Source organism: Pinus tabuliformis, chromosome 2_2 (assembly GCF_031772625.1).
Source record: "Pinus tabuliformis cultivar Carrire ecotype Pingquan chromosome 2_2, CPIR1, whole genome shotgun sequence".
NCBI classification, from domain to species: Eukaryota; Viridiplantae; Streptophyta; class Pinopsida; order Pinales; family Pinaceae; genus Pinus; species Pinus tabuliformis.
In genome coordinates this window covers 1,607,036-1,624,477 of record NC_142300.1, presented here as the reverse complement: position 1 = coordinate 1,624,477, position 17,442 = coordinate 1,607,036, and the positions used below count along the sequence as shown (strand labels likewise).

The 17,442-nt window shown below is 41.0% G+C and overlaps 1 protein-coding gene across 1 annotated transcript in view; it reads left to right on the top strand.

Moving 5' to 3' along the window:
- LOC149191247 (small ribosomal subunit protein bS16m/bS16c-like) overlaps window positions 1-16,912 on the top strand; it is a 77,309-nt gene extending 60,397 nt beyond the window's left edge. Inside the window, exon 3 of the mRNA XM_089404142.1 lies at window positions 16,241-16,912. Coding sequence (XP_089260268.1) covers window positions 16,241-16,454 — 214 coding nt within the window. The 3' untranslated portion in view covers window positions 16,455-16,912. The remainder of the gene's footprint in view (window positions 1-16,240) is intronic.
- The last annotated feature ends 530 nt before the right edge of the window (window positions 16,913-17,442 follow it).

Here is a 17,442-nt window from a genome sequence, read left to right as displayed (position 1 = left end):
CCTAAATATAGTTAAGAAGAAGATTATTGGAAACGAAGTTCTAGTTATTTGGCAACCTGATTGGGCTACGCAGATACGCAATGTCATGGAGTACATTGTGCCAAGTTTGAGAATTGCAGCTGTCACAGATATGGCAGATCCTGACATTATGAAGGAAAGAAAGTCGCAGATACTAGCTCTAGAAGAAGACAGGTTCGTAGCAGGGTTCCATCAACAAGTACAGAGAGCAAGGGAGAAAGCTTGGCATGATAGGCATATTAAGAAGAAGACATTCAAAGAAGGAGATCTTGTATTTGTTAGTTTTTAGTAGCATCAGAAGTGCTCTAGCCTTGAAAATTGGTGGAGAGGCTAAGGCACATGAGTTATAAAGAACTCAGAAACCATTTGGTGAAAGTCCACTAGGATTGTATTTTATTAAAATAATTAATATTTTTAATGGAGTTCCTAAGTCTAAACTTAGGGAAATTAAAATATTAATGGGTATTAATCAAAATATAGAAGGCGGATCAAGTCATGTTTTAATCTTAGCTGTTGATTAGAGACTTGATCCCGGCCGTTGAAGACTCAACATGAAAAGTATAAAATGGAGGCTTGGGGTTCATTTGGAAACACACAGAGAGATTGAGGAAATCGATTTTTTGAGGTGAGAAGTTCTCAGGAGGAAAATCGATTGGGGATATCTTGCAACTGAGGAGTAGAGAGATTCCGGGGGAAGGACTTTCCGGAAAATACAGAACAGAGAGGTGGAGAGAGCTTGCAGAGAGGCAACGCAGTAACCAGGAGAGCTGATGTTGGGCCAGTCTGGGCCCACGCAGTCCTGATGCAGAGCCAGAAGGGCCAGCGCGGAGCAGAAATGCCGCCTGTCACATAGAATCCAGAACCGTTGGAACTGTTGGAACTGCTGGGAACTGTCGGAACAGCCGGGAGAGCTGACGCAGAGGGCAAAGAAGGTGACATAGGGTTGACGCAGAGGCAGCTCAAAAATAACAGGGGTAAGCCAGTCTTGTGTTGGATCAGCCGAAATTTTGCGGGGTGAAGTGAGGTAAAACTCACTCAGATTTTTCACCAGTGTTTTCTCTATAAAGGATTGCTAGATGAGCATCCTAGATTGTATTTAGATATCTATTGCCAATAATAAGAATCCTCAGATTTGCTGCACCGGTTTTCCCACATTGGGTTTTTCCGGGGACGATTGTGTAAAAACAAGTATGTCAATGTGATTGTTCATATGCTGATGTTTCTCTTGCCATTTAATTTTCAGTTCTAGTTTGTGAAGTCTACAACTGAATTTATTTTGGTATTTACTGAAGTATTGGTAAATAACTTATCATAAATAAGTAGGAGAAATAAATCAATTATTGCAGCAAATTTTCACATGGTATCAGAGCAAGGTTCAGGCAAGATGGAAGCAAAGAAAAAGGGCATGGAGAACAGTAGGGATCAGAATATTTCCGAATTAGCTTCCAGGTTGGAAGAGGAGTTTGCTTGCCTATCAAGTTCTGCATCAGCCAAGGATTGGTACATTGATAGCGGGGCTTCAGCTCATATGACTAGAGAACGAGAATATTTCTCGAGCTATCAGGAGGAACATATGAACTTTCAAATCACAATGAAGTGCACCCTAGTAGGAAAAGGAACCGTTATATTCCAGACAAGAGCAGGAGAAAGTCTTCGAGGCCATGAATGTACTGCATGTTCCAGGTATGGAAATGAATTTGATTTTGTCTCTCAATTACAAGATAAGGGATATGATGTATACTTCATTGGTAATAAAGTATATGTCAAGCATCCAAGGTGGAAAAAGAGGGCCTAGATTGGAACTCGAAGCAACAGATTATACAAGTTGCAACTCGAGTCTCCTATGGCACTGATAAGCAGTAATGTCGATGGAGAAAAATAATTAAATGAGCTGTTGCATAGGAGGATGGGACATTTACATCATGGGGCATTACGGATGCTTAAGGAAACTGTTACATGGGTTCCAGTGCTTACTGCCAAGCATGATGATACATGCAGAGGCTGTGTGCTAGGTAAGTACGCTAAAGCAACATATTCCAGAAGCAACAATAGAGCTAAGAGTGTATTTATTTATTTATTTTTTTTTTTTTTCTGAATTTGACTAATTCTATTATCGTACAAAACAAATATACAAAATAGAGTACAACCGGCAAGGCTTAAGAAGATTTGCCTGTCAGCCCTGGCCTTGCCCAATTAGCAGCTCCAAAATTGAAAGGATTCAAAATTGGGCATGTTGCCGACACTGTTACATAACATAGATGGACTGAACATAGATGGACATAACACATCATGAACAACAAGACACCAGGGCCGTAGGATGACCCGGACAGAGACACAAAGACAACTGGACAATGACAATTGACACTTGGACAGTTACATGTGACACATGGACATTGTAGCCGACACGTAGACATAAATAAGGCCGCCCCTTAGCCGAATTACATTCCAAAGACCCATCAAAACCAGAGATTACCAGGGCGAGATTAATCTTCATCAGAGGTCTGGAGCTCCTCAGCAATGCGGCACCCGAAACGGAGCGGATCTTCTGAGTCCGAGAGATGGATGACCTTATCCGGGCTACCCTTTCTAGCTGGTTTGCTCGGGCCAGCCAGTGAAGCATCAACGCGCGCAGAGGGGCCTGCCTCCAAGTCAAGATTGATGGCGGGGCGTTCCAGATTCATTCCTTGTGCACGCCGCGGCTCCATCCAACCCGGTCCAGGATTGCGCTCAGGCGGCGACCAGCCAGTTTCTGCTCCGACCGGGAGGCAGGCAATTGGAGAGTCTTCTCGGCTCATGCGCTGCCCTTCTGTCAGCGGCTCGACCTCCATGCTCGGATGAGCTAAGAGTGTATTGGGGTTAATACACTCAGACATTTGCGGTCTGATGTCTACAAGGGCCATCAGTGGCGCTGAGTATGTTGTTACCTTCATAGATGACCATTCCAGGAAAACTTTGATCTATTTTTTGAGAACCAAGGATGAGGTCTTTGATCGGTTTTAAAGAGTTTAAGGCTCTAGTGGAAAACCTGATAGGGAGGAAGATCAAGATATTGCGCTCAGACAATGGCGGAGAATACACGGATAAGAACTTCACTGATTTTTGTGCAAGAGAAGGGATCCGAAGAGAATGGACAACACCCTATAATCCAGAACAGAATGGAGTTGCAGAAAGGAAGAACAAAAGTATTGTTGGAGCAGTAAAGGTGATGTTATATGATCAGAATCTGCCCAAGTTTTTATGGGCAGAAGCATGCAACACAATTGTACACATTCAGAATAGGACTCCTCACAGGGCTTTAGGAAAGAAGACACCAGAGGGAGTTTTCACGGGAAAGAAGCCAGAAGTAAGACACCTCAGGATATTTGGAAGTGTAGCTTATTGCCACATTCCAAAAGAGAAGCGGAGCAAGTTAGAGCAAACTGCTGAAGTTGGGTATCTAGTAGGTTACAGCGAGACTTCAAAGGCGTATCGGATCTACATTTTGAGTAACAGAAAGATTGTAGTAAGGCGAGATGTGAAGTTCATGGAAGATAGAGCCTTCAGGAAATCCCGTGAGATGCCATTTGAAGAACAGGATAAGGATGCTCCTCTAGTCTAGCAACAAGGAACAAATCTGGCAGGAAGACAAGCATCTGGTTCAAGCACGGTAACCAGTACTAGCATCTCCTCAAGAGCAGAGGAGCCAGGAGTGTCACAACAGGTACAGGAAGAGGAACATATGGAACCTCCCACCACCAGTGGAAGAACTATAGGACTCCTCACAGGGCTTTAGGAAAGAAGACACCAGAGGGAGTTTTCATGGGAAAGAAGCCAAAAGTAAGACACCTCAGGATATTTGGAAGTGTAGCTTATTGCCACATTCCAAAAGAGAACTGGAGCAAGTTAGAGCAGAGTGCTGAAGTTGGGTATCTAGTAGGTTACATTGAGACTTCAAAGGCGTATCGGATCTACATTCTGAGCAGCAGAAAGATTGTAGTAAGGCGAGATGTGAAGTTCATGGAAGATAGAGCCTTCAGGAAATCTCGTGAGATGCCATTTGAAGAACAGGATAAGGATGCTCCTCTAGTCCAACAACAAGGAACAAATCTGGCAGGAAGACAAGCATCTGGTTCAAGCACGATAACCAGTACTAGCATCTCCTCAAGAGAAGAGGAGCCAGGAGTGTCACAACAGGTACAGGAAGAGGAACATATGGAACCTCTCACCACCAATGGAAGAACTAGCTGAGAAGTACGACAAACTCTGAGGGACGCAGAGGAATTTGTTGGAGCTCCTAGAGCCGAGAAAAGGCAGCGTAGACAACCTGACAAGTACCAAGCATTGGTAGCTCAGGTCGAAGAACCCTCTAGTTTTCAAGAAGCTGTACAACACCAGGTATGGGTGGATGCCATGGTAGAGGAGTACAGTTCTATCATGACAAATGATGTCTGGAAATTGTACCCATACCAGAGAACAAATCAGTTGTAGGTTCGAGATGGATCTACAAGATCAAGTATGCTGCAGATGGCAACGTAAATAAGTACAAGGCTAGGTTTGTCGCAAAAGGATATGTGCAAAAGGAAGGAATAGACTATGGGGAAACCTTTGCCCCAGTAGCTCGATATACCACTATCAGATCTATTATATCCCTTGCAATACAGATGGGATGGGAGATTCACCAAATGGATGTCAAGACAACTTTCTTGAATGGGGTGATAGAAGAAGAGGTATATATCGAACAACCAGAAGGTTTCGAAACACATGAAAAGAGAACTCATGTGTGTAGGTTGAAGAAAGTCTTATACGGGCTAAAACAAGCACTCAGAGCTTGGTATGGTCGAATTGACAACTACTTAAAGCAGTTGGGATTCATCAAGAGCAATGCCGATCCCAATCTTTATTATCTGCTGGTAGAAGGGGAGTCGTTGATTCTGGTATTGTTTGTGGATGATCTATTTTTGACAAGATCCTCCAAACTCGTAGAGGATTGTAAGAACCTGGAAACTGAGTTTGATATGAAGGATTTGGGGCTAATGCACTATTTTCTCGGATTGGAATTTTTGCAGCAGGATGGTGAAATCATCCTTGGCCAAGGAAGATATGTATCAGAAATTTTGAAAAGATTCAGAATGCAGGATTGTCGACCTATGGCTACACCTATGATTACCAATTGGAAGAAAACAGATGCTTTGGAAGACAAGGAAGTGACCCCACCTTATACAAACAACTCATTGGGTCACTTATGTATCTGGTCAACACCAGGCCAGACTTGTGTTATGCTGTCAACACCCTTAGTCAATTCATGGTGGAACCAAAAAGGGCGCACTGGGTAGCAGCAAAGCACATTCTCAGGTATGTGCGTGGAACAGTAAATTTTGGATTAAGGTACGCCAAGGGCAATGATGTCGAATTGAGTGGATTCACTGATGCAAATTGGGCAGGGAGTTCAATAGACAGGAAAAGTACCATTGGGTATTGCTTCGGTATTGGATCTAGGATGACCTTCTGGTGTAGTAAGAAGCAAAAGTTTGTAGCTCTGAGCTCTGCTGAAGTTGAGTATATGGCAGCTAGCAAAGCAACATGTGAAGCTATATGGCTAAGGAAACTGCTTGTAAATCTATTCAGGGGAAGGATGGAAGCGACAAGGATCTTCTGTGATAATCAGAGTTTTATCAAGCTCTCTGAAAATCCAGTATTCCATGGTCGCTCCAAACACATCGATATTCAGTGTCACTTTATCAGAGATTGTGTTCACTGTGGAGTGGTACAGTTGGAGTACACTCTCACAGGAAATCAGGTGGCAGACATACTCACCAAGGCTCTAGGAAGAGCCAAGTTTGTTCAATTCCGGGAACAAATGGGTATTTTGGAAAATCCCTTTCAATAGAATGATGCAGCGTTTGAGAGGGAGTTGTGGTACAGATGCAGCAGTGGCAATGTCATGGGCAACAATACAGTAGCAATAGTAGCACAATGTTGGTGGCAACAGCAGTGCAGAAAGGAGATGCTTCAGAAACAGAGCAACATGAAGGTAGACATTGTTGCTAGAGCACTTTCTTCGCTAAGAGGGAGTGTTAGTTTTTGGTAGCACCAGAAGTGATCTAGCCTTGAAAAATGGTGGAGAGGCTAAGGCACATGAGTTCTAAAAAAACTAGAAACCGTTTGGGGAAATTCCACCCGGATTGTATTTTATTAAAATAATTAATATTTTTAATGGAGTTTCTAAGTCTAAACTTAGGGAAATTAAAATATTAATGGGCATTAATCAAAATATGGGTGAGAATGATCTAGAAGGCGGATCAGGTCATGTTTTAATCTTAGCCGTTGGTTAGAGACTTAATCTCGGCCGTTGAAGACTCAACAGGAAAAGTATAAAATGGAGGCTTGGGGTTCATTTGGAAACACAGAGAGATTGAGGAAATTGATTTTATGAGGTGAGAAGTTCTCAAGAGGAAAATCAATTGGGGAGATCTTGCCGTTGAGGAGCAGAGAGAATCCGGGAGAAGGAATTTCCATAAAATATAGAACAGAGAGGTGGAGAGAGCTTGCAGAGAGGTAGCGCAGTAGCCGGGAGAGCTGATGCTGGGCTATTCTGGGCCAACACAGTCCTAATGCAGAGCCAGAAGGGCCAGCGCAAAGCAGAAAAGCTGCCTGTCACACAGAATCCAGAACTGCCGGGAACTACCGGAACAACTGGGAGCACTGATGTAGACGACAGAGAAGGTGACACAAGGTTGGCGCAGAAATAGTCGGGGTTAACTAGTCTTGTGCCGGATTAGCCGAAACTATGACGGGTGAAGTGAGGTAAAACTCACTTAGATTTTCTGCCAGTGTTTTCTCTATAAAGGATTGCTAGATGAGCATCCTAGATCGTATTCAGATATTTACTGCCAATAATAAGAATCCTCAGATCTGCTGCACTGGTTTTCCTACATTGGGTTTTTCTAGGGACGATTGTCCAAAAACAAGTGTGTCAATGTGATTGTTCATATGCTGATGTTTCTCTTGCTGTTTAATTTTCAGTTCTAGTTTGTGAAGTTTGCAACTGAATTTATTTTGGTATTTACTGAAGTTGACACCTAATCATCAGGATTCGGTGAATATAATGTAAATAATAAATAAGTAATATGAACAGTCATCGGGAGATGAAGTGAACAGTCTCTCCCTCATGTATATAGTGAAGACCTACCTGAAGGAATAAGACATACGAATCAATTTTGCTTTGAGGAGTTACTGCCTGGCCTGACATGGTATCAGAGCCAACTCCCAAAATAGTTGTAACTCCCTTCTGCCTATTGCTCTCTGTCCACTGCCTACTACTCTTTGTCCACTGTCTATTGCACTCTCTGTCCCCTCCACAGTCGCTATCACTCTGTAGTCACTGCTACTGTCTAACCCAAAACCATTCGTTGAACAAAACCAGAAGGTTGAAGAACCATGCGTGAATCAGTTGTTTATTAACGCTGTGTGTCAAAATTTTTGAAGGGTTGTTGTGTGCTGTACGTTGGTCCGTTGGTTGAACGCTGCTCATTACATATAACGCTGGTCGAGGTGTATTCCAACAGACAGTAAGGTCTACGCAACAACGAGTAGCGGTACGCAGTTTGAGCGTGATCGTATTGGTTCCCGTAGAAGAGGGCCTTGCCCAGAAGCACGAGAGCTTCATAATTGTTTTGGCCTCTGGGCTGCTTGACAACTTGCTTGCACAAGCGCACTGTTTCCTCATAGTTTCCCTTTGAGAGGGCCTCGAAAGCTGCTTTTAGACGCAGACTCTCAGCATAGTCGACTGCCATCTGCCAGCGGCATGCCGTTAGGTATTGAGCATAATGTTTAACAAGAAGAACCTGATGCATTGCATCCAGTGTTTTGCTTTATGTAGATTTATGAGTTTGACATATAAACGAATAGGGCGAGTATGCGTTTTTGCAACAACAATTCTACCCGGAAAAAGGAATCCAACGGGGTCATTATTCCCTCTATTCATTTGATCCATTCCTTCGTGAGTTGTCATCTTCTTCCGTCGATGAGCCTTTCATTTAGTTCTTGCATAAACAATGAGGTGAGGGAAATATGTTGCATAAAGGTGTAGCGTAGAATACTGCTGTCCAAGAACACCGCTGTTCTGGTGCATTAACTCGATGACTGTGCTTGGTATATGAATATTGTGGAATATGTTATAAGGAATACAATATATATTGCATGATATATGAATATTGAGAGCTTGCAGTTGATTCCATTTTGTAAAGACATAGCAAATTACTATTAGTGTTTTGCTACGAATATTGTAATTATTTTTGGGCTTAGTTCAAATTTTATGATGGTGAAGTTTGTTGAAAAAGAGAAGGGTTTTCTGTCTTCCGAAAAAGTTGTGTGCCCTACACACAGAGAGAATAATCTTGCTCAAGATTCTTCCAGAGGAAGAGGTGGTCGAAAAGGAAGAGGAAGAAATTTCAGAGGCAGGGGGGGCAACCACTCTCAAGGAGAAAAGGCAGATCTGCACTGCATACACTGCAAAAGAAATGGATCACATGATGCCTCTACATGCAAACTACCATGGGACAAAATTGAGCGGCAAAGAAACCAACAGAAAGGTAAAACTGATGATACAGACAAAGGTAAAGCACCTGAATCCACTCACTATGTTGTGGCACAATGTAATATTGGAGTAAATGAAGATTTATTTAATGCTTCACTTGCTTCTTGCAAAAATGATTGGTTGCTTGATTCAGGAGCAACTTGCCACGACTCATAGAAAAGATTTTTTTGAAGAATTTACTGACAATGTTGATGGAGCGGTATACTTTGTAGACCAATCAAAAATCAAGCCATCAGGGCTTGGCACACTCAGGCCTAAATTGCTTGGTCTTCCAGACTTTCTTCTACACCATGTTCTATATCTCCCACAGCTGAAGAGAAACTTGCTGTCCTTGGTTCACATCCGCCAGCAAGGTCACTCCATTCATATGTTTGATGGCAAGCTTGAGGTGAGAAAAGCATCTGACCTCTCACTTGTCATGAGTGGAATAGAAGAAGAAAGGCTTCTCAAGCTGCAAGGAACCTCTGTTCGTGCACAACATTTCTCATACGATTCTCATTATGAAGAAGGTACACTTCCATCAAGTTTATTATGGCATGCTAGATTTGGACATTTGAACTATGACAGCCTCCGCTTGTTGAAGAAAAATGGTGTTGCTGGTTTGCCTACAATTCCTAGGAAACTTAAGCAATGTGATGCTTGCATTCTAGGAAAGCATAGCAAACAGTGTTTTCATGATTCAAATTCAAGAGCACATAGAAAACTTGAACTCATTCATTCAGATTTATGTGGTCCAATCCCTATTCCTTCTGCAAATGGAAATAAATATATGATGACATTTATTGATGACTACACTAAAATGTGTTGGGTTTATTTATTGAAGAACAAATCTGATGCTTTTCAAACATTCAAGAACTTTCATAGATGGATCGAAAATGATGCACAATCTCATATTGGGTCTATTCGCACTGATAATGGAAAAGAGTACACATCAAATGAATTTGAAAACTATCCTCGCCAACATGGGATCAAACATCAAACAACTGTGCCTTATAATCCCCAACAGAATGGTGTAGCTGAAAGAATGAATAAGACAATCTTAAATATGGTACAATCCATGCTCTTCTTCAAAAATGTAAAGATAACGTTTTGGGCTAATGCTGTTCTCTGTTCTGCATATATAAAGAATAGATGTCCATCTAATGTTATTAGAAACAAGATTCCATATGAAATGTGGTATGGACATGTTCCTTCGGTAAATCATCTCAGGGTCTTTGGTTCCACTTGTTATGCCTTGATACCAAAGGTACATAGAAACAAACTTGGTGCTAGAAGTCGTAAATGTATCTTCCTAGGGTATTCAAACACCTCCAAAGCATATCGTCTCTATGATGAAGTAAATAAAAAGTTTGTTGTATCTAGAGATGTAATTTTTCTTGAATCATCCAAAACTGACAATGTTGTTGAGCGGCAACTTGATCACTTGGATAGATTCGCAAATGCAAATCATTTCAAGAATTTGATAATTAGATTCCACATCTTGAAGGGGGGATTCCTATACTAGATCAACATGTGGAATCTTCTTCTGAAGAACACTCTCCCCTGCATGAAACTCCAACAACGGATGATGCTTTAAGTGATGTGATTGATAGAATTGGGAGACTCAACCTTGATTCAGTCCCAACTCAATCAACAGAACAGCCTGGACCATCTGAGAAAGGTCCCCCAAAGTGGTTGACAAAGACACTTGAAAGTGTTCATCCTGATGAGGTTGGAAAGACAGGAACTAAAAATTCAAACCGACAAAATGGAGGTGATGTGGATGACTCTAATTCACCTGTTGATATGGATGTTTCTTATAATTGTGAATTGAACTTGTCTATTGATTTTGAACCAACTTCCTTCAAAGAAGCTGCTTTTCATGATGAATGGAAAGAGGTGATGCAAAAGGAGTATGATGCCCTCATAAAGAATGGCACTTGGAAGCTGGTTGATCCTCCATTAGGAATCAAACCAATTGGCTACAAGTGGGTCTACAAGAACAAGTATAAAGCTGATGGCTCACTTGACAAGCACAAAGCTAGGCTTGTGGCAAAAGGTTTTGCACAGAAGGAAGGGGTCGATTATGAGGAGACTTTTGCCCCCACAACAAAATGGGCTACCATCCAGACACTCTTTGCCCTAGCAGCTCAGAACGGTTGGAAAGTCCATCAAATGGATGTAAAAACTGCCTTCTTGAATGGAGATCTAAAAGAGAATGTTTTTATGTCCCAGCCCGAAAGATTTGCTGTGAAAGGACATGAACATAAAGTATGCAAACTTGTGAAGTCCTTGTATGGCCTCAAACAAGCACCGCAAGCCTGGTATGAAAAACTAACTGAGCATCTTCTGAAACTCAATTTCAAACATTATGATCTTGATGATGCAACTTTATTTGTCAAGAAAGTTGGCAAAACAGTTGTATATCTTGTGGTACGTGTAGATGATCTTTTGATGACAGGGAACAATGAAAGCTACATTGCATCCATAAAGAAGGAATTGGGGAAAAGTTTTGAAATGACTGATTTGGGCTATATTCACTACTATCTTGGTATTGAAGTAACCCAACATCCGAAGTCCATATTTATTTCTCAAAAGAAATACATTGGAGATCTGTTGAGCAGGTTTGGCATGACAAAATGCAATCCTCTTACTACTCCAATGGAACAAAACTTAAAACTCACATCTATTGAAGGAAAAGAATTTGAGGATGCAACAAAGTATAGACAGCTTGTCGGAAGTCTCAACTACCTAACTACTACTAGACCAGACATTTCGTTTCCTGTTGGAATCCTCTCCAGGTTTATGCAAAAGCCTTGTGAGGGACATTGTTCTGCTGCAAAAAGAGTTCTAAGGTACTTGAAGGGAACTCAAGACTTTGGAATCAAGTATACACAGGTGGACGACTTCAGCTTGATTGGATACTCTGATTCAGACTTCGATGGAGACAAAGAAACTGGGGTATCTACTTTAGGATATGCTATGAGTCTTGGATCATGAGCTGTCTCCTGGAGATCACGCAAACAATCAGTTCCAACAGATTCCACAACAGAAGAAGAATACGTGGCAGCAGCTGAAGCAACAAAAGAAATTGTGTGGCTTAGGAAAATTCTTGAAGATTTGCAGGTAAAACAAGTACAATCAACTCCACTCATGATTGACAATACCTCTGCAATAAAGTTGGCCAAGAACCCAAAGTTCCATGATCGAATGAAGCACATCAATACTAAATATCATCTGATTCGACATCATGTTGTGGCCAAAACAATCCATCTTCGTCATTGTTCCACTAATGAGCAAATTGCAGACATCTTCACCAAAGCACTTGGAAGAGAAAAACTTGAACGATTCAGAATGATGCTTGGACTCACCAACATCCCTTCAGATTAAGGGGGGTAATGTTGACACCTAATCATCAGGATTGGGTGAATATAATGTAAATAAATAAATAAGTAATATGAATAGTCATCGGGAGATGAAGTGAACAGTCCCTCCCTCATGTATATAATGAAGACCTACTTAAAGGAATAAGACATACAAATCAATTTTGCTTTGAGGAGTTACTGCCTGGCCTGACAGTATTGGTAAATAACTTATCATAAATAAGTAGGAGAAATAAATCAATTATTGCAGCAAATTTCACATGGTATCAGAGCAAGGTTCAGGCAAGATGGAAGCAAAGAAAAAAGGCACGGAGAACAGTAGGGATCAAAATATTTCCAAATTAGAAGTTGACGTAGAAAGGAAAGAAGCTGATACAGCAGAAGGTGCCTCAGCAAATCAACGATAGCGAAGAGGAGGCTGAGTTTCAATGCATGCAGACAGAGGATGAAGAGATTCCCGCTGTGCTCCCACCTTACATGCCACCAAGAAAACCAAACACCAAGCCGGTTAAGGAGCCCAAGGATGGAAAGTTGGATATGTTCACTCTGTTGCTGCCGGAGGAAGTGTCGTTTGAGGGCGAAGTGTTGGGGAGGATCCCCCAGCTAAAGATGGAAGACTGGGACTTCAACGATCGAAGCAAATACCCTCAATTTGAACCAAGCAGGTATTTGAAGTAGGTTCGGTACCTAGATAATGGAGTCATGAGGCTGGAGCCGTTCCAGTGGGCCGCAGGATTACAGAGAGTAGGCCTCCTGAACATGCTGAATGTGCCACACTTCGGTCAAAGCACAACCAGTACAATCTGTGTGCGGTAGCTCCTCACACTGGTACATGATGGATGCATTTGGCTAGGGACGAGGATCCCGATTGATGAGATGTTAATCAAAAAAATCATAGCGTTGCCTCATCAGGGAAAGGACCCCATAGAAGAATTTGTGGGAAAGAATAAGGATAAGGAGATGGCACAAATGATGAAGGAAAAGTTCGGCTTAGTGAAGAAGTCGCGGGGATATGACATCAACTCCATTGATGACCAAGGAGTGCGTTTTACCGCGCACATCTTGGCAGGAAAGATAATGAGGAAGTGCAGGGCCAATGAGGAATTTTTGATAGACTACAGGGAAGCATAGGAAGAAGGGACGCCATTCCACTATGCTTGGTTGTTAATACTCATCGTGTGGAAAGAACTAGAGGACCCGCAGTTTCCATCTATCGAGGTGGATGTTTGTGAGGCAGCGAGGTATGCCTCCCTCTGGTTTACTAAGGAGCTGATGCGCACAACAAAAAATAGGATTTTATTTGTGGTGATGGCAATGGATCTACACATGGTGGTGAATCAACATCCAAGGCTGTCACCTAGTTTGTATAAGCAGTATTGTCACATTGCAGATTTCAAAGCAGACTTCCATAGAGCTTATGTGAAGGCGACGAAGGACCCAACTGAGACATGGCACCCATTGCCATACTTAGTAACTGAAGACGATTTGCTCGCCGTAGTACAATAGTGGCCGGAAGAATGGATGACTCCACTTGGTGGAGTAGTTGGAACAGAGAAGGGTACCCCACAGGATGCAGGTACAAGTGGAAAGGATGCAGAGGTGGAAACAAAGGAAACAAAGTAGGAGCATGAGGAACCCCTTAGTGATGCAGGAGTATCAGAGGAGTCACCTTTCATTATCAGAAGGAGAGACACAACTGCGACAGGCATTTCGAATTCAATTCTTTGCCAAACATTGCACTTCCACGATGAATTCTTAATTGTGCCGGCATCAGTATTTTTCGGAAAATAAGTTGGTTGTTTCTATCTTGAGTGTTGAAAATCTAGGACATCCTATAAACTGATAGTTACTTCTTATGATAACCATTAGTTTAATTATTTTCTTGTGATCATTTTAATCATACAGCAATTACACAGAGGAGCTCAAAAGTAAAACAAAATGCCATAAGGATCATAAAGAGACAGCCACACAATAATACACATAGTTACCATGGGAAAACCCACATGGAAAAAAACCCAACAATCCTTTCCTTATAGAATCAATTTAACAAGAGAGACATAAAAGCTATAGACAGACTAACCAGAAAGATGAGAAGACCAACAAGCCACGAAGGTGCCAAGTCAAAGGTCAAAGGTCTGGTACAGGATCTGCAATAGGAGGCCAAAATTCGGCCTTCTTTCTCAGAAGTTTGGCCAGATCACAGAGAAATCATTACCGAAAATTTTATCTGTTCCCTCCTTGTGCAAGCTTCTTTCTTTCCTTCTTTGACTTGTCAACTTCTCCTGTTTCAGCTTCCTTTCTTTACTTGGGAGCAGATGTATTATCCTTTTGTGAGAGTCGAATTAGTGTCTCATGAAGGAGGAGTGAGTGCCTATATATAGACATCCAGGAGGGTCGAATGGGTGCCTCTAAGGGGCCAGGTTGACTTGAACGGGAGGGGCCGACTTGGACATCTTTGTGGAGCCATGACATTTAATACAAATCAAAATTTTCTTTTGGAAGGTCTTGAAGAAGAAGCCTTCTAAATTCTAATTTTTCCTTTACAAATACAAATAATATACTTTTCTTTTGAGCATGAAGAACATGCTTACAATGAATACATAATGATGAAAATATACATTATGAAGACTGTCCATAGTTACAAAATAGTTACAAAATTCAACACTCCCTCTTAACTAGGGAGGTATTCATGATGACTATCAAGATGTTCTCAAGTTGACAATTCTACAAGGAAGGTTCATCAAGATTAAGATTTGCTTTGGGGTGATGCCTTGTTTTCTATGGCACACAACCTACAATGTTCGAGGAGAGGCAATATTTGTTATTGAGTTGCTAACAGTCCTTTAGTGAGGCTAAAATGCGAATATTCAAGTTCATCTGAGGGGTGCGTCTTTTCTATGTTAGTGGTTGATTGGGATGTCTTACGTTCCAAAAGGATTTGAGAGTTTTTAACAATCCTATATAGAGGCATGTTGGAGAACCCTGTGAGTGGTCGAGGGTGATGTCCATCTCTTTGGGCAGTTCCTACCATTAAACTGGCAATTTTTTGTTTATACTCAACATTCAGGTCCTAGGGTGTTTAGATTTACGTTAATGCTTATCCCACTATGAGTATTGTCATGAATAGCTTTAGTTTATAGGTGTTGTTTGACACAGGTATAATAGGTTTGGTTGCTTGTAGGCTGCAGTATGCATGATTTAAATATTGAAACATGCTATTTCATGAGTGCCATATCATAGGGAATAACAGTTAACTCCCTTCCAAAGCATAATATCTACATGTGAACAGCCGGGTATTATTGGTTTTTTTTGCAAAAGTATGTTTTTTTATCATAAAATATCATGAAGTTTGACTAATGATAATGCTTATCCCACTATGAGTATGCTCATTGTCTTACATATGGAATATCTTCAGTTTTATGAGTGGTGTTTGACACAGGCTGCAGGTATAATATGTTTGGTTGCCTGCAGGCTGCAACATGCTTGATTTAAATATTGAAACATGCTATCTCATGATTGACACATTCTAGAGAATAATTGTTCCTTCCAAAGCATAATATCTATATTGAATAGTTGGGTATAATTGGTGTTTTTTGCAAAAACATGGCTTTTCTCATAAAAAGTCTTGACGTTTGATATGGAAAGTAATGGTCATCTGAATGGTCTCTAAGAAAATATCCTGATTTTTTTACCATACATTTTTCTCACCATTATGGTTTTGGTCCATATATTATGGTCATAAGGAAAAATTACAATTTCATGCTTGCTTCACTCGAGAATTCATACAAAGTCTACGAGGCCGTTGCTACCTCTTGGCTTGATAGCCCTTTTCAATAATTACCAAATGTTCTGCGTGTGATCTAGCCAGTAGAAGTCAATTCATTTTGAAGATAGGCTAAGCAAGAAATCATCTGCTTTCACAGGAAAGGCTTTGCATATATTGTAAACTAGCACCGTCTTGTTTGGTCACATGCCCTACATGTTTAGTAAGGTTTTTGGCAGTTGAGAGTATGAGGCTGTTGTCGACTATGGTTATCTGGATAACAAATCTTAACTCTAGATAACTATTACAGAAGAAAGACTTTTAAGTTTTTATTTGTGGCAAGCAATCTTGTCTATTAGCTGTTATCCATACATAGAATGATTTAAATTCATAATTTATGTTTTTCACGGTGTTTAGTCTCCTCGGGATTCTGGGTATATGTAATACTTGCAAAATAAATAAAAATTGCAATGGCGATGTTTTTTTGATAGCATTACTGTATGATTTTGATTTTTTGTTCAGGTACTGGCTGTCTGTTGGAGCTCAGCCCTCTGATCCAGTTCAGCGTCTTCTCTTCAGAGCAGGACTGTTGCCACCTCCACCAATGCTAGCAATGCTACGGAAAGGTGGCCGTGATGAGGAGCGTCCTGTTGATCCCTTGACTGGTCGTCCTATTGCTCCTAGTGAAGATGTAGAGCAAATTTCTGATATAAAGGGTGATGCTACCAGTTCATAATAGGCTAGGAAATACCGAAAGTTTATGGAATGCCAGTCTCTGCCTTTCAGCTTTCTTAGATTGCTATAATATGGGTTAGCTGGTTTCCCTGGTCGATGTAAACTGAAAAGAATGACCCCATTTATTATTTCCAATTCGCACTTTGAATGTTGTTGACAGGGTATAAATCAGACCGTGCTAATGTATCTGTTGAGCAGAACAGTATTTTGTTTTCGATAATGCTTGTTTCTAAGATGACTTTTAGCATAGAGGGTGGTTAGATAACTGAAAAAAACACATGCAATGAACTATTCGTGGGCTGGAGGTGCTAGCAAGCTTGGTATTCCTGGATAGAAATGATGCTCAGAAAAATCTTCTGGGTGAAGTATTTCTGTAGCAAATACTAAAGGTATTCCAATGTTTGATTACTTTCTCATTCCTTCGATATTTTGAAGTCAATATCAATTTTTTTTGGCCTTCCTGATGCTATGTAAACATTTATAAAACTTTATTGGAAAAGGATGAGAAACTAAAAGAGTTGTTGGAATAATATAATCTAAAGTAAGAGCCGCAGCATACAAGTGTTTGGCTAAAACCTTACCCTAGGCAAACATATCCTAGTGTTGGAGATTTTGCCAAAAATAATCGCCTCGAGGTTTTTCCATAGATAAATGGATTAGCGTTAAACATGTTGAAAGATTTTTTCCATTCGACTAGCTACGATTCTTAGTTTTTCAGATAAATTATACTCGTCCAAAAATTATTTGGGATGACATTCAATTCAATTTCTGTTGGGACTTGGCAATCAGTTTTGCTGTTTACTAAGTCCTTTTCTAGTTTAGTTCATGTTCATGGAGGTTCGTATGCAAAGAGTGATGGGATTTACAGTCAAACCCTGAGATGGGAGAGTTGAAGTAAGTGGAGAATCGTTTCTTTGCATGGTAGGAGGTGGCTGATTCACGGAATGGAATTCAAGCTAGCAATTTTTCTGTACCTCGTATTTTTTTCC